The sequence below is a fragment of the Haemaphysalis longicornis genome, unplaced genomic scaffold (genome assembly GCF_048455015.1).
Source record: "Haemaphysalis longicornis isolate Haplotype H1 unplaced genomic scaffold, Haemaphysalis longicornis Haplotype H1 scaffold_7, whole genome shotgun sequence".
NCBI classification, from domain to species: Eukaryota; Metazoa; Arthropoda; class Arachnida; order Ixodida; family Ixodidae; genus Haemaphysalis; species Haemaphysalis longicornis.
Genome location: NW_027526422.1, coordinates 102293411 through 102315931, shown reverse-complemented (window position 1 = coordinate 102315931; position 22521 = coordinate 102293411). Strand labels below are relative to the sequence as shown.

General features: G+C 46.1%; 1 protein-coding gene across 1 annotated transcript; it reads left to right on the top strand.

Moving 5' to 3' along the window:
* The first annotated feature begins 3163 nt into the window (after positions 1 to 3163).
* Positions 3164 to 21854, top strand: LOC144146447 (uncharacterized). Its single transcript, XM_077678402.1, has 4 exons — positions 3164 to 3395; positions 17322 to 18194; positions 21602 to 21678; positions 21825 to 21854. The coding sequence occupies exons 1-4, from the start codon at positions 3164 to 3166 to the stop codon at positions 21852 to 21854; spliced, it is 1212 nt and encodes a 403-aa protein (XP_077534528.1).
* Positions 21855 to 22521: the final 667 nt, after the last annotated feature.

Sequence of the window (22521 nt, the reverse complement as noted above, 5' to 3'; positions counted from 1 at the left end):
GTTCCGTTGAAGAATGGAGGTTCTCGCTGCATAGCACCGTAGCACATCACCGTCGGCGATGAGGGCGTAGCACTCTGGTTCGGTTGGTTGTTCATGGCCGAGGGTAACTTCCGGCTCCGGAGTTCCAGGATTAAGGCGTGACCCCGGCTCCTCCACCACTTGAAAGGTGATTTATTGCCGAAGATCTTTCTGAAGGCGAGAGATCAGGAATCGCGGACCAGGGAAGCGGACACGAGCCGAGCGAAGCAGTCCGAGTGAACCCCGTCGTTCTAGGCGATGGCGATGAGGATTTCCGACAGTCTGTTTGCTGATGATGACGCTGCTCGTACTGGTCAACATGACCTATTGTGGGTAATGACGCCTCCGATGCTTTTGCGGAGCATAGCTGCTAATCTTCACTACAGTATTATTTCCTTCCTAAATGCACTCATGGCTACGCAAATTTATTGGATGCTTGTAAAGTTGGGGAAGGGCTACATTGACACGAGCGCTTTTGCAGCGCTCTGCGCCTGGCTCCGCGCGATCTGAGCAGGAATAAACTATTAGCAATATTTGAATTCAGTTCTACCACTTTCTTCACTGGTTTCAATGACTACGGTTTCCACGCCAGCCTTAGCGCTGGGATACCTTGATACGTGTGCTTTAAATAGAAAGGCACCTGCATACGAGATGGATTACCGTGTAGCCGTAGAAATGTGGCGCTAGTTTACACTCTCTGTAACCGTGAGCTTTGTACCTTCGGTTTTGGTGAGCGACACTGTGACAGCATGGGAGCCTGAAAGCCGAAGTGGAAAACCCACGTTTCTGGTGGTCATTTTATCAAGAGCCAAAGTTATTCACCAACTCAATAGCCCAAGCTACAAACCATCCCTCCTCCCTTTCCCGTTTTACCCCCTGCGTAGAATAAAGGCTGGCACCGATAGTTACGAAATGTGGCAGTGTTAACGTAAGCCGGTGTTTTTTAATGCTTAAGTATTCTTTACAGAGTACCTAAAAAATCGTGTGATGCCTGGTGAAGACACTAAAAGCGCGCGATTAGTTGCCTCAAATATGGGTGCATGAGCGCGAGTCCTCCACCACAGACACTTTTCCGACACACTGGAAAAAGTTTAGATTTGGAGAGGGGGCATGGAAGTTCAAAATTAAACAGCAAAATCATCTAATGATTATGATGGTTGAACACAAAGCTTTCTTCGTGCGAAATCGAATGGGAAATGGTCAAAGTCCAAGACGCTGCGACCAAAAGACCAAACTGCGAGCTGGTCAAATTCGACGCTTAACTAGTCAAAGTTCAAATCCAGAAGGCAACCAAGGAACCCCTTACGATAGAGCTTTGCGATAAACCATCATCGTCGTTAGATGGAGGTGTGCATGATTTTTCAAGCGTAGGTGGCAGCTTATAAAGCGACCGCAGCATTCAGTTTTGAAGCTGAGTACAGGTTTCGGGCACCCTCCTGTCTTGCATCCTTCAGTCACGCAGGAATTGGTTTTTGAAAAACAATTTACCAACTAGCCAGAAACCATTGCAATTCTTGTAAAACAATGCTTCTTCACGGCAAGCAATAACATTCTACTACCATGCGGTATTTATTCTATCAACGATTCCCGATGACTGTAGTAAGATTATTTCTGTTAAATTAAGCACGTTTCAGCCGTAGGTAATGAAGATACGGAAGCGTCATCCGTCACAATTTCTGTTTTGAGGTAAATCTTCGAAGACACCCTCCAACTTTGTCTTTCGCTTGTGCACGACGTCGGCGCCGTTTCGTCATCAACTGCCAAAGGCCTGGGCCGCAGTATTCCTAGATCGGTTGCGCACACCGGCTTTGTGGGAGCATTTAGCGGGAATATACTCCTCGATTCGTAAAACTGCATGCAGGCATGAAAAAATTGCATGAAGCAACGAACTTTCACTTCCAGTTGAATTCCAGCTTGGCGCATTGAGCGTCGTCTGCTATTTGTAAATACTGAGTATGGGCGTAAATAACACACATGGCATACCTTGTAAACGTCACATCCACACTGAAGATTTACCGATCTAAAGAATGCATGTGTGGTTACGTTCGCTCTGCAAGCCGCACCCCAGAAAAACGACAGAAAGCCATGCACAACTACGCTGCGCTGACCGCCACCGGCCTTCCACTGACGAGCGGTTCGCCATGGGCGGCGCTGTTCGCTGAAACGACGGTGGTGCCATACAACGGCCGCCCGGACCCTATAGCACCGGCTTGTTGAGCCAAATAGCGGCAGGACACGCCACCCAAAAATGTAGACTCTAGGGCGAGCAATCTTCAGCACTGCGAGTTCGAGAATTCAGTAAAACTTCTTGGAATTGCCACTCTGAATTATAGTCAAACCTGGGTGCAACAACGTGTACAAAAGTTACCAATTTTTTGTTACATCCAGGTTTTCGTTAGATGCAAGATCCGAGTTAACGCTCGTGGCAAGGAAGGAGAAACAATGCCAAAATGGTAGACATTAGTGAAGGTTAACTCACCCTTCGTGAATTTAGTTTACAGTAAAAAGCTCCGCGATTTGTGCCTCCTGATTTTGGACGAGCTTAGGCATTACACAGTGCTCCAAGAAAGCACGGTCACTGACCCCCGTAATAATAAACGTAGCTTAAGTGTCACTTTTGCCTTTTGAAACTTTTCGGCGCATGAACGCGTTACAAGAGCCGAACTTATGCTGAAAGGGTACCTTTTGCGAACTTGATTCTCTTTACCGCACCCAAGATTGTTGAGAGGGTGTTAGGCAGGATACTATACCAGGCGGCCACATCTCCTTTCTCGACAGTGGAGGCGGCATTTAAAATTGTGTGCCTTTCTTGAAAAAACGCAACTTTTCATTTTATAGCAGCAGCACTCATCACCGAATAACCGATATACTATAGATAGAAGCGGAGACGCACGACTACACGCCGACAGGATGACCTAGCACCTCAAAACTTATGTTTCGAACCAAAACCGCATTCGCACGTGGAAACGCATGGTAGTGTGCGGTGCGGGCGAAAACAAAAAAGCGATGGGTAGTTACTCTTGCTTGCTGGTACAATGTCATATATCAATTTTCGAGGTTAGTTCGCATTGCGGTAGGCCCCAAAATATCATCCTTTTTTTCACCGTTCTATTTCACGCACTGCAGAAATAGCCAAGCAAATTCCATGACCGCGGACAATTCCTCGCCGTCACCGGGCTCCTGCGTCCAGCGTCGACCAGTTCCACCGGACTCATGTTGGGGTGTGCCAATCGCCGCGGCTCTGTCATCCTTGCTGGCTTGTCTTTCTGTGTCCAGCTATGGATACCTGTACGTCAGGTTCATGGAAGTGTACGCAGTGAACCACCAAGAAGCCATATGGCCGCAGAGTGTTCAAATAATCGTCGCTGGATGTTCAGGTAGGTTATCATCATGCCATGCTTTTCAGGTTGACGTGGTACAGTGTAGAAATTATTTTGTTTCGAAGGTCGTAAGTATGTGTGGTTATTGTTTTGGCGGACTAGCCATAGCAGTGCAACGGTTCCGCGATTGGACTTCTGAAACGATCAGTTACGTTGCAATAAGTTGGCAAAAACGGCGCAGCGCCGTCGTGCTTGTTGAATCAATGCTACACGTTGACGAAATTTCAAGATATCTTTTTACACGCACAGTGGTATTGCTTCATTTATTTTTGGGTGTTAGTTCCACAAAGGATTGAGTCGAAACCTATTTGTGAGGTTGAAGGGTAGCAAAGGCGCTTAGACGTTCCTTCTATACCCTCCCGTTCCTTCTTCGTTGTGCGCGTGCTGGGTCTTGCGTGATTGGCGGGTGACGATGAACGTAGTTGTGGCATAGCCTTCAAGCTTTTCCATCATGCTGCAGCGCTCCTGCAGAACTCTTTCGCCTGTCTCCCCAACCACTGTAGTCATTGTTTTACATGGCCTGCGCATCAAATACGGACATAACCCGTTCAGGGTAGCCGCCACCTGCAGCCCTCATGTGTGCCTACGCACCCTTTATACGCCTCGAGCGCGGCCTGTAGGGGCGCCACTGAAATCCCCCTAGCGGCCCGTTTCGAAAGCAGGCGCGGGAGTCCCCGGCTCGGTCCCCCCTGTCGCCGTTGCTTTTGGGGCTCGTTCAAGAGAGCGATTTACCGTTTGTCCGCGTTAGAAATACCGAATAACGTGGAGCAGGCACTCTGTTTGCAAGCGTGGTGTGTTCACGAGACTATAAACGTTTATGACGCGATCTTAGTGAGATCTTTATGAGCGCCGGGCGTGTGTCACAGGTCCGCGTCCCGAAGCCAGCATTTGCATGCAGCTGATTGCAATTCCGCTGCCCTGAAATTTAGTGGCAGTGTCTCCGTAAGCAGTGTTTCCTCCGATGGTCGTGTTGCGGCCATACACACTATGATGTAAATCGACTTTGTGCACTTACAAAATCCAGCGGAGCACTCATGCCTGACAGCACGCAAGTTACGCCTGCCAATATCACATAGCAGATATTGATCAGTACCATGAAAAAGCCAATGCGGCATAAATTTCACAAACACTGTACCAAAGAAGTACGATGGATAATGGAAAATTACACTCCAGAGTCAGCACACGACGACAAATTTAATGTGGGTCGTCTTGTCCCGAGGTGAGCGCTCGCAAAGATTCATCTGTTACATTTATCCTCCACGAGAAGCGCGAAGACGGGTTTATAGAGTAATCCGCGTCCCCGACCAAACTCTTCGAAACATCGTCATATGACACAGGGAGACTGCAGAATCTAGCATAAACCGAAATCAGAACCCTTATCAGATACGACACTCTTCCAACGAGCCCGTGTGTACGAGATTTCGGCGCACATTAAGGATCTCCAGGTGGTCAAAATTAATCCGGAGCCCGCCACCACGGCATGACTCATCGTCTCCGTTTCGTCGGCGCGTTAAACCCTGCAATCAATCAATCAACTCTTCCAACGACACCTCGTATTGCTTGTGAACTGCCTACCCTGTATTCTTCAAAAAATGCGTCCGCCGAGTGATCAGCCGTTCGTTGAAGGCGAAAAACAAACGAAAAGTGAACACGCAGCAATTGTGTGTGTGATTACTAAAACGTTCATTCGTTGATTTCGCTCCGCATTTTTAAACAACGATAGTGGAGCGTCCTCCTCCTCAGCCCCCTCCCCCCCCCCCCCCCCCCCACATGTCTAGCGATATATCACTGCATTTCGCATCTAGTTGGTCTGGTGAATACTACCTTGCTCAAACAAACGTCTTTAGCATTTCAGGAGCTGCACTCGGTTTTTTTTTTCATTCCCGTACGACTATTCTATTTATTCCTGACTTGCAGACCATTCATTTTCCCGAGGTTTCGTTAACATACACATTGGTTCTTACTATAAGGCATGAGCGGGCACATATATGACACTGCACATCCTTTGAGTGTACTTAACATTTTCGCGTGGCTTAGATTCCCATAAAAGACACAAGTTTTTGTCAGCTATTGGGTTATCACATCCCCGAATCATATTTTTCTACGACGTACATAGAAGCAAAGCCGCATTTGTTGTCTGCGCTGCAAAACGAACCAACCTCTTACAGTGCCAATATGATGTCTCAACGAGGCGACAATAAATAGAATTCACTTGTGCTGACGTGTTCGAAGGTGACAGCGGTGATATGCTGCTGCCGTCGTCGACGCCCGCAAGAGCGGCCAAGAAGCGCGCAGAACCGCCTCCCCGCGGGTAGCTCTTGTTGGCGTTAGAGCGCTCTACCAAGACGCAGCTGTTTTTTTCAAGTGCCCTATACGTGCAGTTAGCTTACAGACGTCACCATAACAAGTTGTTTTGTGCGCGGAAAGGCAAAGAGAAGCGAAAGAGAACCAAAACACTGCATGACCGCCTATCAGCCACGCAGCGCTAATCCCGCAAACGCCGCGGAGAAGCGGCGGCAGGCGGCGCAGCGATCGCGAATCTCGAGGCGTATAACCACCCGCCGCGTTTGCTCAGTGGCTAAGGCGTTGCGCTGCTGAGCACGAGGTCGCGGGTTCGATTCCCGGCCGCGGCGGCCGCTTTTCTGATGGAGGCGAAAAGCAAAAACGCCCGTGTGTACGAGATTTCGGCGCACGTTAAAGATCCCCAGGTGGTCAAAATTAATCCGGAGCGCTCCACTACGGCGCGCCTCATCGCCTGCGCTGCGTCGGCGCGTTAAAATCAATCAATCAATCAATCAATCAATCAATCAATCAATCAATCAATCAATCAATCAATCAATAAATCCTTTTATAACCGGGGTCAGCAATCTGCGGCCCACAGAGCCGTATTAAGCGGCCCCCGGTCCGACGCTGCAGCTGTATGCAGCTGTATGCAGCTAGGATGCAGCTGTATGACAGCTCTACCGGTACTCACCTACGGGGCAGAAACCTGGAGGCTCACTAAGAGGGTTCAACTTAAATTGAGAACTACTAGGGGTGCAATGGAGCGGAAAATGATAGGTGTAACATTAAGGGACAAGAAGAGAGCGGAGTGGGTCAGGGAACAAACACGTGTTAAGGACATATTAGTAGAGATTAAGAAAAAGAAATGGACGTGGGGAGGGGATGTAATGCGAAGGCAAGATAACCGCTGGTCATTAAGGGTAACAGAGTGGATCCCTAGAGAAGGCAAGCGCTGCAGGGGGCGGCAGAAAGTTAGATGGGCACATGAGATCAAGAAGTTTGCGGGGATAAATTGGTCACAGTTGGCACAGGACCGAGGTAATTGGAGAATAATGGGAGAGGCCTTTGCCCTGCAGTGGGCGTAGATAGGCTGATGATGATGATGATGGTGGTCCGACGTCAGAACCCCCCCCCTCCCACTCCACTTGTCATTCCCTACATGAATGATGAGAAGGCAGTTTCAATTATCAATTGGGGTTAGATAGGAACAAAGAAATATCGTTTGCACTTGCCATTGTTCCCCATCGCACAGTTTTGAGCATTATTGCCAGTTTGCCAATGTTTTTCTTTTCGCCTGCAAAAACCTCCCCCTTTTATATTTGGCGTCCGGCCCCAGCCGTGTCGGCTTCATGCAACTCGGCCCTCCACCTGACAACGTTCCCGACTCCAGGTTTATACGATACACACATGAGCAGTTCAAAATGAAACCCCCGGACCCCACCCAGGGGATGCCGAAGGAGGCCAAGGGTGAAAAGCCTTCCTTTAAAACACTATGGAGATGGCAACCGGATTAAACAGGGAGGGTTCGCGGTAACAACTCCTGCACCCATATACGGTTAGCCGTGCGGTAGAAGTGATAGCGTCCAAAGAAGATCAATTCTCTTTGCCCCACCGGTATGAGACGACTGCGCAGCGCTGCAAGTGAAACTATGCCCGGGTCATGTAATGTTTCCGGGCGTACCCTGTTCTTGCTACCAGGAAGTGGTACGTTTGCTTAGCAATAGGCTGGTTTCAGCGACTGCATTTGCCTTGAGCGATACTGTACTGTGCTCTATACGCCTCGAGCTTCGCGATCGCTGCGCCGCCTGCCGCCGCTTCTCCGCGGCGTTGACGGGATTTGCGCTGCGTGGCTGATAGGGGCTCGTGCAGTGTTTTGGTTCTGTTTCGCTTCTTTTCGCCTTTCCGCGCCCTAAAATAACTTGTTATGGTCACGTCTAGAGTACGTTTAGGCAAAGAGTACGTTTAGGTCACTTAAAAAGCAGCTGTGTCTTCGTAGAGTATGCGATCGCTTGCAAGAGCTACCCAGGGACGCGGTTCTGCGCGCTTCGGCGCCGCTCTTCCGGGCGTCGGCGACGGCAGCAACATATCACCCATGTCACCTCCAAAACATCAGGCACAAATGAATTCTACTGTCGCCTCATTTAGACCTGATACTGGCACAATGAGAGGTTGGCTTCATTTTGCAGCAGGGACAACGAATGCGGCCTAATTCGTTTCGAATATATACGTCGCAGAAAAATATGTTTCGGGGATGTGATTACCCAATCCCGGACAATAACTTGTGTCTTTCATAAAAATATAAACCATGCGAAAATGTTAAGTATATTCCAAGCCTGTGCGTCATTAAATATGTGCCCACACATTCCATATAGCAAGAACCAAGGCAAGTTAATGAAACCACGGAAAAATAAATGCTGTGCAAGTGCGGAATTAAGAAACATAATAGCTCTAACGGAAATGAAAAAAAAAAAACAAATACAGTCCAGCTTCTGACATGCTAAGGACGTTCGTCGAAACTTAAGCCAGGTAGGGCTCACGAGACCAACTATACGCGAAATGCACTGCTATTTCGCGAGACATCGGTGGGAAGGAAGGGGGGGGGGTAGGGGAGGGGGACGCTGTGTACAAATGCGGAGCGGAATCAAGCAATGAACGTTTTAGTAATCCCACACACAAATCTCGCGTCCACTTTCCTTTTGTTTTTCTTCTTCAACGAAGAGCTGATCGTACGGTGGACGCATCTTTGGAAGTGTACAGGGTAGGCTAGCTGTTCAACAAGCGATGAAAGGTGTCGTTGGAAGAATATGGTATGTGATAAGGCCCTCTGATTTCAGTTTCTGCTTTATTCTGCAGGCTCCCTGTGCCATATGACGATATTTCGAAGAAGCATTAGTCGCGGATGCGGATTATATTCTAAGCCCGTCTCGGCGCTGCTCGCAGAGGATATATGTAGCAGATGAATGCTTGCGGGCGCTCACATCACGACAAGACGACTCTGTCGTGTGCTGATCCCCGAGTATAATTATGCATTGCCCATCGTACTTTTGTTGAATATTCCCGAAATTAACGCAGACTGGCTTGTAAATGGTGGTGATAAATATCTGAGGTGTAATATCGGCAAACATAACTGGCATGCTGTCAGGTATGAGTGCTCTGCTGATTATGTAAGCGCACAAAACCGATTTAAATCGTATTGTATAGCCGTAGCATGAACATCTGAGGAACCGGTGGTTACGGAGACACGACTAGTAAATTCAGGTCAGTGTAACTACAATCGGCTACATCACACGCCGGTTCCGCGACGCTGGCCTGTGACACACACCTGGCGCTTATACAGACCGAATATACCACACTAAGATCGCGTCAGAAACATTTACACTCTCGTAAACACATCCCATTTGCGAACAGAGTGACTGCTCCACATAAACATGGATTTCAAACGCCCGCAAACGGTAAATCTCAGTCGTGAACGTGCCGCAAAAGCAGCGGTGGCACTGGGGAGCGGGACGCGGACTCCCGAGGCTGCTTTCGAAACGGGCCGCTAGGAGGATTTCAGTGGCGCCCCTACAGGCCGCGCTCGAGGCGTATAGTCAAGCCTTGGAAAACCACAATGTTTCTAGCAATGGGACCAAAAAAGTACTGGATAGCCCTAAGAAATGTTTTAGTTTCTGTTTCCCCTGGGTGACTAATGATACTTTTTGAGTAACCTCAGGGGCCTTAAAAAGGATATTTTATGCAAAAAGCAGCCCCTGCAGTAAAAGTAAAGCATAATGGGTTACATTAGCCAGCAGTAAAAACTGTATAAGAAACGTCCCTTTTTCTCGTCGCAGAAGTAAAATATCTGTGCAGTAATAATGATACTACAAAGGTTCCATGTTATCTAAAGGCTCATTTTTTGGCTCAAGGTGCTAGCCATGTGAAGGTGTGTACGCTGTAATGCAGCCATCTGAAATTAGTAAGGTGCTTCACATGTGGATTTTCCTTTTAGTTTAGAATATTTCGTTATACCTTGTTAATATTTCGGACGTCCTGAAAATTCCTAATTCTTTTTTTTAATTCCGCCATTACCTCTACAAATGTTATGAGGTGATTGTGTGATCGGTTTTCTTAAGAACATTTTAAATGGGAATTTTCTGATGTTTCTTCGGTGTGTTATATTCACATACACTTTTATGAGGGAGGCTAAAGCTCTCAATGTCAAATCGAACGTGACGGTCGCTACTTATAACGTTGAACGTGTAGCACTGGGCGTTCAAGCTGCAAGTAAAAGCTTACGCATTCCACAGAAAAAATCACGACGGCACGTTAAAAGAAAAAATTACGAACCACTCTGTTCCGGAAAGGTGGACAACGTGGGAATCCGTGTAAACTAAATGTCACACTGATGAAAAAAAAGGAATAGTTTATTTTTCAGATTTTATTGTATTTACAGACTCTGGGGCTTTGTGATTACAAAATAACCTAACAAAACTTTGAAGAACATGTTTCATTCTAGTAAAGACACATGGGACCTATTTTCTCCCTGTCTTAGAAGCCCAAGTATAACAGCCGGCGAAAATCATGCAGGGTTTACAACTTTACTTTGAACTAAGTATGACAAGTACCTGAAACTCGTAGTGGTAATCAAGGCGTTTTGGTGGCCAAGTTCACAGAATTACTTTTAGAAACTTTTACTAAAACGAGAGTTATCCCACTTTAAGATGAGTATTTGCATTAAAGTTGTCTTTGCCGCATGGCGTTTTCAGCCCCCCCCCCCCCTCCCCAGGTTTGTTTCAGGCCAAGAATTCCACAGACAACTAGCGAGACTCAGCTTCACTGTAATAAATTAAGTGTAGTGGAGTCTGACCGAATTTAAAAGACAACGGCAACGTTTTTGTTCCTATTTCCGGCCCTCGATGTGAGCGCGCTGGGAGCAGCAAATTGCTGCCGTTGAGGTTCAAATACAAGCCCGCCACTCTTTTACTTCGTTTAGAACTAGTCATGATCCACCAACATGCGGTTAGCATCGCTGGGCTTAGCATGACGATTCGATTTTGTTCCAGCAGATTTGCACGTCCTCGTTAAGACGACAAATACCCTGGACGAGAGGCATCGTGCGGCTGCTATATTAAGTATGCGTAATGCCACTGGTGCTCCTTGATAGCTTCCGACCAGTGTTAAGACCTGGAGCTACATTAGATGTCCGTTCATGAGAATAAGTTATATCGCAGTGGATCGGTTTATTGTACCAGTCGAGATATTCCTGTTCGAGGGCTCTATTTTTACACCGCTATGATGTAAACAGTCTGTCGCCCGACAACTCCCAAAAAAATGCTTAACGCAGTCGTCGCAGCAAACCTGGAAAACACCACGCAGCTGTGCGTGCGCTTCGTGCGTGTGAGTTTACGGCGGCGCGTTCGAGCGATCCCACTTCAGAAGTCAAAATCGGCTCGCAGCTCTAGAAGGAGCCATGCAGACAAAACGCAAGCCTGCTTCATTCAAAAACCTGCCCCGCTATAATTGTACTGACACAACTTTAAGCGTAAATTTCCCTCAAATTAGCTACATAATTTAGACAAAACAGAATGGCAATGGGATTGACTAGCTTCTTTCCCGCACTAGAACATATGACGTTATACCCATAGCCGCGCGATTAGCTGAGGCCGGCAAACGCAAACGAAAGTTAAGCAGGGCTTATAAACTTGAAGAACAAGATATTTTCGCGCACATGCAATGCATAACAGTAAGAATGGTGGGATGAACAATGAAAGTTAAGAAAGTGCACGTACACATAGAAGCACCAGTGCCTACTCCTGTTGGTACTGCACGCACTATGCTTGTTATAGCTGCACAGCGGCCTGGTGCTTTGGGGTTTTCTAACAAAACACTGGCCTAGTGACGTAAGCGACATTGTTTTACGTTACCCTGTTTGTCGAACATACCCCATGCCTCCCGAAACGGTTCTTATCTACCGTAACCAAAACAAGCCAGGTGCAAATACGGTCAAAAACAAAACAAAGGCGGACAGCGGTCCGGCGTGGTATGGTGGCGCTATCTAGGAGGACTCACGGTAAACAAAGCTTTGTGGTTCGCGGCAGATTATGCAGCGCACTTGAAGGTAGCTTGAAGATCGAGCCTTGTTACGTCATCGCAGACGTCACGAAACATGACTTGACGGCAGAAGCAAAATGTTAAATAAATTGATTACTTTTTCATTGAATAAAGCTAGGTTTGCTGCCGGACAAGTGCTGGGCGCATTACAAAAGACCAAAACTTTCGAAAAAAACAAAGTTGCATTTTGTCTGCATGGCCCCTTTAAGGGTGTTCGCTGCTAAGCATGCGCTGTTACGCATGTTACGCATCTAACCCTTCCCCTTTGGTCTAGCGGCCACACTCTCAGTATCTGAGGCTGGCAGAGGAACGCTGGTGAAGAATACCGTTCGGTGTCTTCGCCAATGGCGCTTCAACTCCACAGGCAGCCGGCTGGATTCACTAGGTGCTACCGCGGGGCTGGGGTAGATGAAAAACCCAGGGTGCTGTGTGCGGGAGGAACCTGAGAAGAGATTGCGGCCTCAGAGGATGTGCCTTGCGAAAGCTCGGCCGCCTGACGTCATGCTCCCGCCTAAATTATGTTTTTTGCTCCGTGGGAAGGAGTGCGGCATGGCCCCGTTAGACGGGTGTCCCAACCCTGTACGGCGGCGCTGGTGTCGGGGCACCCTATATCGCTAACGCTATTTTTTTGCTGATGGTTAAATCAGCCCTGGGCCGCAACCAAAATATTTTTCGGTAGGTGTTTTGGGTTATGGGAATGGATGAGTTTTGCCGAAAGAAACCTACGTCTGTCTTACGCACCGCCTAGAAAAAATGTTGGTTGGGTTTCGAACCACCAAACCCCCCATTGTTTACGTCCCTACCACGGTCCCTGCTTGTATGATATAAGGCGCCATTTACGCTACGCCTAACATGTGTCTCACAGAGCAATACGTGAAAAAAATAAGTTGTTTGTGACCGGGGCAGCCAAAGTAAACACACGAAAATCAACCCCTACATGCTCCATGAATATGGTTAAAATACTATAAGACGAACACACAGTTTAAATGTGTTTTTTGGAAGCACGCTCACAACCATTAAGCCAAGTTAATAATTGAAAGTTAGCTTGTCGCTTAACCATAGCATTTAGTTTACAATTTGAAAATTCCGCTGAAAGAACCTAATGCAGTGCGCTTTGTAACTTCCGTGTCAAAATAAAATTATGGTTTATTGATTCCAGTCATTTGTTGTAGGTTGCTGAAGTTAGGCTGAGGTACCTTAAAAAACACAAGAATAAAGCCCATCGATTTTTTTCACAAAAACAGCTCTAAACTTTATCAAAATAAAATATGCCACCATATTCTGCGAGGGGAACCCTAGGGTGATGCAAGGCATCTCACGGTGTTCAATTCGCGTTTACGTTATGTTGTTTACCCAAACTTGGTTGAAGTGTAGCGAACCTTAAATGATGCTCAATCACACGTACATTTCCAATTACGCGGTAGCAGGCATGTTAGTGTCCATTTCAACTCATCGGAGCAGCAGTCGGAGCAGTAGCAGCAAGAGCGACTGACCGAGCGACTGAGGAGCGCGCTGCAGATACCGCGGTTATATAGCCGCTCTGCGAGAGAGAGTGATGAGGGAAAGACACGCATGCGCACTAACGCACAGCTGGCATGGCGAGGAGAACGTGCTAACGCAGCTGACAGGCGAGGGGAAAGCAGGAGGGTTGTGGACGGACCGAGAGAGAGACACGCATGCGCACTAACGCACAGCTGGCATGGTGAGCAGAACGTGCTAATGCAGCAGGCGGGCGAGGGGAAAGGAGGAGGGTTGTGGACGGAATCTGGATGGAGGGACAGGCCGAGTGTAAGGGATGCCTTGCATCTAAAAATATTACCTTCTGGTTACACAGAGTGCTCATGAAATTTGCTTTAAAACATTGCTTTCGATTTTCCAGGCCTCCTCGTCAGCCAAGTACAAAATAAAGTTTCGTACTACCACATTACGCTGATTGGTGGCTCTCTGGTAGCCACAGGACTAGTCACTTCAGCCTTTACCCCGAGCATAGCATGGATGTCGATAACATTTGGTGTTATTCAAGGTAAGATAAATTTGGTATACGGTAACCTTTCGCGTATTCGTATTAAAAGCGTGCGTGTACTGAGTTGTAGAGAAAATGTGAGTCAGGCAAGGCAATGAGAAATCCGTAAGGAATATAGAGAGGTGAACCAGAAAAAAGTTCCGCCGGCAATGTGTGGTGATAGCATAGTGGTAGCGAATCAGGCTGGACTGGTTGATATTTAGGTTCAATTTCCATCATGCTGAAACGCATTTCTTTTTCTTTACTTCTCCTTCATAGGACCGTCGTTTTGTTCGCTGCACTACAAGAACAAGAAAACCGCGGTATTTCACAGAATTGTGCCGTTGAGGCTTTTGCCCTAAAAATAGTATATTTGCTTTGGTCAGCATTCCATACAGGAACCTTAGAAATGCGAGGCCGCAAGGAATCCCCATCACTACCACAGCGTCTCTTTGAATCGCAGTTCAAAACGTTTAGCGTGAACATATAAAAAAACGTTTTGGAAGATTGTAATATTGAAGGGTACTTGACCTAGACCATTATTCCGGATTGACCTAACAAACATTTTAGACAGCATGTTTCGCTGGTTGACGCATGAAAAAGAGAACAGCGTTGGTGCAATTTCTGTGTATTGATTATAGAGCAACGCAGCTCATGTATTAAGAACGGAATTTTTGAAATGAGGATAACTTATAAACAATTATCATCCTAAACATTCACTTTCCCCACCTTTTCATTGTTCTGCTTTTTGATCAGGTTCCGCCTCCTGTCCTCGTGAGTAAGGCTCCCTATGCCAATGTTATTCGAGGTGGAGATCTAGCGCACATTTGCAAATGCGACTGGAGTCGAGAAAAAAGCGCCGTCTAAATTGCAGGCACTCTTCTTAGCTAATCGCACTGCGGCTCTAAGCCCCCCTTCCCTCAAAAAAAAAAGAAAACCCGCATCTTCCCACGGGGGGAACTCGAGTAAATGCGTCGCATCTACTCGAGTCAAGCAAAGCGTCACGTCAAGCGTAAGCCATGCAAAGACGCCCTTGACTGAATTCCGAACGCGCGCTCCGCCGCTTATATACGTTGAGGGGACTGCGTAAGCCGGTCCCAGTCGACGACGTTGGCGTACTTGTAAAGCGGCGTGGACTCTAGGTGTTTGAGCCAACCGCGGATGTTGCTTGGCCGGAGAACGGCACACCGGTTATATGCGCAGCGCGCCCGAAGGAGAGGAAACCGCGGAAGAGAGAGTACTGCACATGCGCCGGCCCAAGCGCGTCTGCCGGCCGCGCCTATGACGCAACGTGCCGCGGCTATGACGCAACACAATCCAACACAATCCACTTTAATCCAATCCAATCCAATCCAATCCAAGCCAAGCCAAGCCAAGCCAATCCAATCCAAGCCAATCCAATCGAATCCAATCCAATGCCCCTCGCGAGAGAGTGTTCGAATCCAATCCAATGCCCCTCGCGAGAGATGTGTTCGCTTTCGCCTCGACTCCACGCGCATGCGCAGTGAGCGTGCGGACTACGGACGCCAACGCGGGTGACATCGTGAGTTACTGAAATGCTCTGCATTTAAAAAGAACTTGGCACTCTTTACAGCAACAGCAGGACGTTCCCTTTTTAGGCAGAAGACTGCTATGCCTCCAGCGTATACGATAGATGTTTCCGTTTAGTTTTGCAGGGATGATGCTCGTTTACATATTTCTTTTCAAAACGGTTAGTCATGGCGTCTAAATCTAAAAATCAAATAGCGGGGAACCTTATCAGAAAGTCTTAGCTGTACTGTTCATATAGAGACCTTAGGTGTCTTATTTCAGTTAACATCGTGACGCACTTCCAGTACGCCAAGCCTTTATTAAAGTGTTGCCGAGATGCTATGACCTTTATTAAGGCCTTCTTTATAAAATGGTTGAGTGAAACCGGCCTCCTTCACACAGGGCCTACATTTTCACGTTATAAAGTCATATTTGTTTTTTCCAATTCAAGCACACCAACGTCAACACACCTCTTAGCCGCATCGCAGCACTCGAGCACACACCTGGCTTTGTGAATGCTGATAAATATCTTGGGGCCTTTTGCGACTCGCGCCGGGTACGACGCAGCTTAATGTTGTTTGTCTGCCTGTAGACCCCGTCCTAGAAATAAAAAGAAACACCAGTAGTCTACTATATTCTGATAAATTGAAGGACAACACATTTAGGCTTTTTTTGTGTTTGTTTTATTTGGTAGCATTGTACGTGCTTTAGAATTAGACGATGGTAACGCATTGAAATTGAAGGATTTTATAAAGACTGCCGCTAACGGTAGAAGTATCTCGTTCTTAAACGCTTGACAAATGACCCCGATAACACGTGGATGCCTGGAAACATGCTGGCGTGTAGTTTACCATTGTCACTATGAAATTGCCATCGCTAATGGCCTTTTCTCACATTTTCTTCAATTTCTAGGGAAGTCTAGGCATTGCACCCATACATTGTTTTGAACGATACAGGGTTAAATTCTTGCTTCTGGCACGTTAATATAATACTTGAATGGAAACTGTTAAAATTTAATACGCAGCACCCGCAGATATGATCCAGCTGAACATCTAGCTTGGCTGGAAACAACGAGTATGCGGAGGCCTTACTTTGCCATTGGCTAGGACGCATAATTAGAATTTGGGTCCGGATGGCGAAAGTGTAGTCCTCAATTTGCGTTTCGAGGTCTAACACCGTTACCAAGAAACCGCACTTTGACGTTGCATAAACTGTCATTCGGCTCCACGATACCGTTTCCACCTTTGCGTACGGATACAGGCATAACAAAAGCCATAAGCACTTCCCAAGGGGGCTGCATGGGACAATAGCCGGTGGCGTCAGAAACTCACGACAGATTTACAAATTCGTATTTGCTGCAACGTCAGCATACGGATCAATATTTACCACGTCGGGACACAGAAGAATTGAGCCTTGAAAAGAACAACTGTCTTCGGAGGGTCACACGAAATTCGCGCAGTCTCGTTGCCCTAAATGTTTCACGTTCAAAGCGTGCAAGCCGACCTAACAATGCCACAAATTTTCAATTAGGGGCATAATTTCTTAATTCTAACTACACTTAAAGAGGTGTGATCTAAATATTCCGAGCAGCCTAATGCACTGATTTCTTCCCAATTTACAACACAATACAACTCCCCGTTACTTATTTAGCTACGTGCTTTCAGTTTCAGTCTCGTGCTATCACATAGTTTCGCAGTTCTATTCTCTCTAAATTACCATGAAATCCGGGCAAGGTTACGGGCTGTGACTGTTTAAGGTATCTTTCTTGAGCTGAAAAAAAAGCGAATGAGTTCAAAGGCACAGCTAGGCAAGTTGCTACAATACTCAGAACGCGATCATTCTGGGTTTGGTTATCGCACTCAGAAACTGCACTTTGTTAGTTGAGACATATACCCACCACGTCTTGTTTTTTTCTAATCCTAAAGCATTCTTGACAGATCAGGTGTTATTGACGTAACCAAGTAAGTAAATAGTTGGTCTTAATTATTAACAAGGTTTTTTATTAACTTTGTCTCTAGGTGTGGGCCTAGGGATGATTATGCTGGGCCTCTCGCTGTACATACTTCTACACTTCAAGGAATACATCGCCACCGCAACAGCCATTAAATATGTTGGCTGGGCCGCGGCTGCATTCGGAGGCCCACAATTGACAGCGTTCTTGGATGCACGCTACGGTGTTCAAGGAACCCTCCTTTTAACCGGAGCGATAACCATGCATATCCTACCGGTCGTGATGCTTATCAAGCACCCCTGCCGTACAGACATTCGTTGCTTCAAAAGGGAAACCAACTGCAAAGAAGAGTCGTTTCAGTCGAAAACTCCATATGCAGCAAGGATCGATGAAAGAGAGAATAAATCGTTATCGTGTGGCGTGCAAGTATCAAAAACTTCTACAAATATTCGCGCCCACCAGGACGTTCCGGTTAAGAGACTTGCTTGTTTCAAAATGCTCCCTTTCTACGTTATGGTGACGTTCAGCATTATTGCCGAATACACAGCAGCCTCCTTTTCGATGACCATCGTCGACTACAGCGTGGACAAGGGATCTCAACTCCAAGACGCCAAGCAAATTTTGTTATACAATGGCCTGGGACAGTTGCTCGGGCGGGTGGTTGTGCCTTTCGCGTCAGATAAGATTGCTCACAGCCGCTGCCCCATCACCGTCCTCAGCATGTCAACGGCCGCGGCGTGCTTCTTGGTCCTACCGCACATATCGGCGTTCAAGAGTGTTGCGAGCTTGGCAGTCATCGTAGGACTGACCCAGGGTTACGTGATGTGCATCAGACCCGTGCTTGTTGCGGACTACATGGGCGTTGCGAGACTCACTTTCTGCACGGGAATGACAGGGCTGACGGGAATTCCGCTGCACTTAGGTGGCCCCTACATTGTGGGTAAGTCCATTGAGGGTTAATGCTAATTAGGTAAAAAATATCGGAATAATGAGATCACTGTATGTGGCTCTGTAACAAACCCTGAATTGTCATTTGCACCCTGACAATAGTTAAGAAACGAAAGAATGCCGCAATGCAGCTCACGATGAGAGATCGGGGTGAATTAGTCCGCCTTAAGATTGATCGAGGCAACAATGGCTTGCTTGGCGAAAAAGATCTTAATTCTCCTTCTGATTTTTATTTTATTTATACATACTGCAACCCCCAATTTGTGGCTATGGCAGGAGTGAGCATTGACAGAACAGAAAATAGCAATTAAACAGATCAACTGAGCAATACAACGAAAGAACAGTTAATGCAAATCAGCAAGGGCACGTAAAAAAATTTCCAGCGGAAGGGAGCGAGTATCACCGGACAATTCATTCCAGCGTTTGGCAGTGAAATGAAAAAAACTAAATTTGATTGCGTTGGTTTGACAATGGTAAGGCTTGATATATAGGTGGTGATTACTTCTAGTTATGGACGGCGAGGCAAATGAGATGTAGGTATTGTCAGACATGCGATAGACTGAGTTATTAAAACAGTAAAGCAATTTCATTGAATCATTTATTCGGCGCGTGCGTAGTGTGGTGAGTTCAAGAGAAGGCAGGGCAAGGGAAGGTGAAAAGTAGTGGTCATAGCGATTACAAATAAATCTGATAGCTTTTTTTTAATGGCCTCGATTCTAGTGATTTCCCCCTGCTTGTCTTGGTTCTATACGGGGCATGCGTAGTTAAGTACAGGACGAATCAGTGTTTTATACATTAGTAATTTAGAGTGTTTAGGGGACTGGGACAGTGTTCGTCTTAAATAACCTGATTTTTTAAAAGATCTTGTACAGATAAAATTAATATGCTGAGACCAAGATAGATTGCTGGAAAGAACAACACCAAGATATTTGGATTCTGTTACTTTTTTAAGGTGGATCCGTTAAACGAGTACGTGAAGCAGGAAGGGGACTTAGTATTCGTGAAAGAAATAGCCACGGTTTTTTTAATTGATACTTATTTGCCAGGTTGCACACCATTCGCATAATTTATAAATGAGTCATTTAAACGATGATGAGCTTCAGGAGAGTCAATGTGTTCATACAAAACACAATCATTCGCGTACAGCCGAATTTTAGAGGTGACGTTATTAGGAAAATCGTTTATATACAGTAGAAACAGTAACGGGCTAAGTACAGAACCTTGTGGAACGCCTGAACTAACACTAACAATATCGGAGTCCGTCGAGTTATACCAAACGGATTGCGAGCCCCCAGAAAGGAAATTAGAAATCCAAGTAACTAGTTTTGGGTCGTTTAATATGGTGTTTAATTTACATAATAATTTTGAGTGAAGTACAGTGTCGAACGCTTTCGAAAAGTCAATGAGTAGTGCGTAAACCTGATTACCAATATCTAGGTTACTAGTAATGTCGTGCACGAATTCGGTTAACTGAGTAACAGTACTATAACTTCGTCTGAATCCATGTTGGAAGTTAGACAAAAGATGGTTAGATTCGAGAAATGGAATATTATGTTTGTAAATATTATGCTCTAATAGCTTGCAGGAATGAGGGGTAAGAGTGTTGGGTCTGTAATTGCTGAAGACTTGCTTGTCACTAAATTTAGGTATTGGTACTATTTTGCCATTTTTCCAAGATCTGGGAACGGCACCAGATTTTAGGGATTTATGGGAAATTATTGTGACGTATTGAGAGGTCAAAAGAGAGTAACGATCGAGAAACAAGTTAAGGATACCATCGGGTCCATAACATTTTTTAGTGTCCAAATTAGGTATGAGATTTAACATGCCCTGTTCAGTGATCACTACATCGTGGATTGTAGACGTTGGATTCGAGGTGGAAAAAGAAGGAACAACAAGATTGTCGACTGTAAAGACAGACTGAAGAACGAGTTAAAAGTGTTCGAAATTTCGGCCGGATCATTTGCGATTCTATTGGTCATTTTGAAAGAATTGCAGTAAGCATCGCGGGGCAGGACCGAGAGCCGGAACTTGCGGGGATTGTCGGATAGTAAACGTTGCAGTTGAACACGAAAAACAAAAAAGAAAAAAGAACAGAAGAAATAAAAGAAAGAAAAGGGACATGGCGTCTGCTGTGTCTAGATAGAGAAAAAAATTGGCGCTGAATAGTTCCCATATACAGCCATCACTTTAATTCTTGTGTATGGTAGTATTTATTTTTTCAAGCAGAAAGCAATGCTAAATTTTCGTGGCCCAAGCGTTCGTGGGACTATCCCCTAAATCTTTCTGGACTCGGCGTCATTGTTCACGCAGACGGCACGGCAATCGGAAAACGAAGGAAAATATTGAGGCTGCTCAGATAGCACGCCTGGGGGACCACTGCGCGGGCTCACCATGCGTGGCCTCATCTGAAAAGGAGATTGGCTATCTGAAAGGGGGGTGACTACCACCTTAGGCACAGTCTGTTGTTGCGTCCTTGAAAGTCAAATCCTTTTGCAATTCTTTTTGTGTGCGAATTTCATATTGTCTTGCTTCTTTTCTTGACGTATGATAATACCTTTCCTGCCTATTGAACTGTGCTAAGCTTTCAATAAACTCTCTCGCTCGTTCCTTCAGGTCTCTAAGCTCTGTGAAAGCTTTAGTTATATCCCGTACAAAGTAACACTGCGTGATTTGCTCGTCGCATCAGATCTGCCTTCCGTTTCTGTTGTGCTTTGGTGGCGTTTTTTTAAGTGGCTACCGAATGCGTTTGTTGCTGCAACTTGAAGGAAGCCGGCCGATAGCCGCTATATCGCTATACTGACGTAATTCAAGCTAAAGAAGAACGCCAATACTTGAAACGGAAGAAAAATCGTTTGAGCAAGTTACTAAGTTGTGTGATTGGCATAGATCAGTCATTTTTGGCTGAGGTACTTTTGTGAGCCGCTATAAATGTGTTTGTTCACTGCAGTCCGAAAGCCTTTAAGATTTAGAGCTAAGTTGAGAAAAGTATTGCAAGGTCCGTTTAAATTATTGCAGTTTTCAATAAAACTAATTTGGAAGTTACCACTTGTGCGTGTCACACCTCTGTGTGGATGTCCATTTTTTTCTGGTACACGACGTTATTGGATCATCGATAACAACCAACCCAAACATAAACTCTTAGAAGTTACAAAACTGCATGTTTTTACGGCAGGAGATAAAATACCATTGGCACGGGGGTGCTGGCATAAACCGGTGACAAGGACTTAAAAAATAAAACTGAAGAAACAACACAGCCGCTAAAGTATTGCCACAGACCAACAGCCTGAGTGTGTAGAGAATTTTGTCGGGGCAAGAAACGCACAGCGTTGGCGCATTTATACTGGCGTAAGCAATCATACTAGCAAGTGCTAATATAATTTCCTATGTTTATTACAGGGTTTTTCCGGGACAAACTAGGATCCTACGACTATTTCTACGCTCTGCTTGCGGCACTGAACTTGCTGATAGCTTCGGTACTGGCGGTGCTTGTCTTCAGAGACCACGTTCACAGAAAAGGCCGCCTTAAACATTATCGGCGACCGAGTGATGGAGCGGAAGAAAATCCGATGACTAATTTACGTGCAGTCGACATCTCGCACTGTTAGATGTTCCTGAACAGGCAGAAATCAAACAGCAGGACGTTTCCTGACTCACCTTGATGCCCCAGTGTCTTTAGTTAGGTTTTAGTGTTCTGCGGTATCACCTCAATTGTTTTTTCGTCAGTGCTGTTTTGAGTAGATTGAACTCCTTTATTTTTCTGTCAGCCGAATTTATTACGCCATCTTTGTGTCAACGAAAGCAATTTACTTTTTCGGAGCTAAGATCATGACATTGCCTGCACGACAGTTCTTGAATACTGAAAAGCCACTTATACATGCGGAAGGGAACAGCAGCCACTGAGCCATCAGCAAGATTTGGACCCATCCTTTCATTAAAATGGTGGAAGCAGCTGTCATTTTACCTTGTCCTTGTATTCCGTGTGATAACAGAGGACGCGGCCTACGGCGTCACCTAAATGTGAAAGGCAGGTGGCAAGCGCAGAAAAGACGCATAACACTTTTTATATTATTGCAACATGCGCGGCGCGAATCATGTGTAAGCGGGAGCGTTGTGTGGTTGATTATGGGGAAGTGCTGGAACAGTAGCCCCTAATGTGCACAAAACTTCTAAACCTGGGAAGGTCCAAGATCACAAGACTGGAAGCACAGTCCACTGTGTCGAGTAACGTAGAACCCTACAGGACGGTTTGAAGAAGCCTGCAAAACAGCGATCACTTCGAGTTTGTGGCATGTGGTGCACCTGTCTAGGCCTGTAAG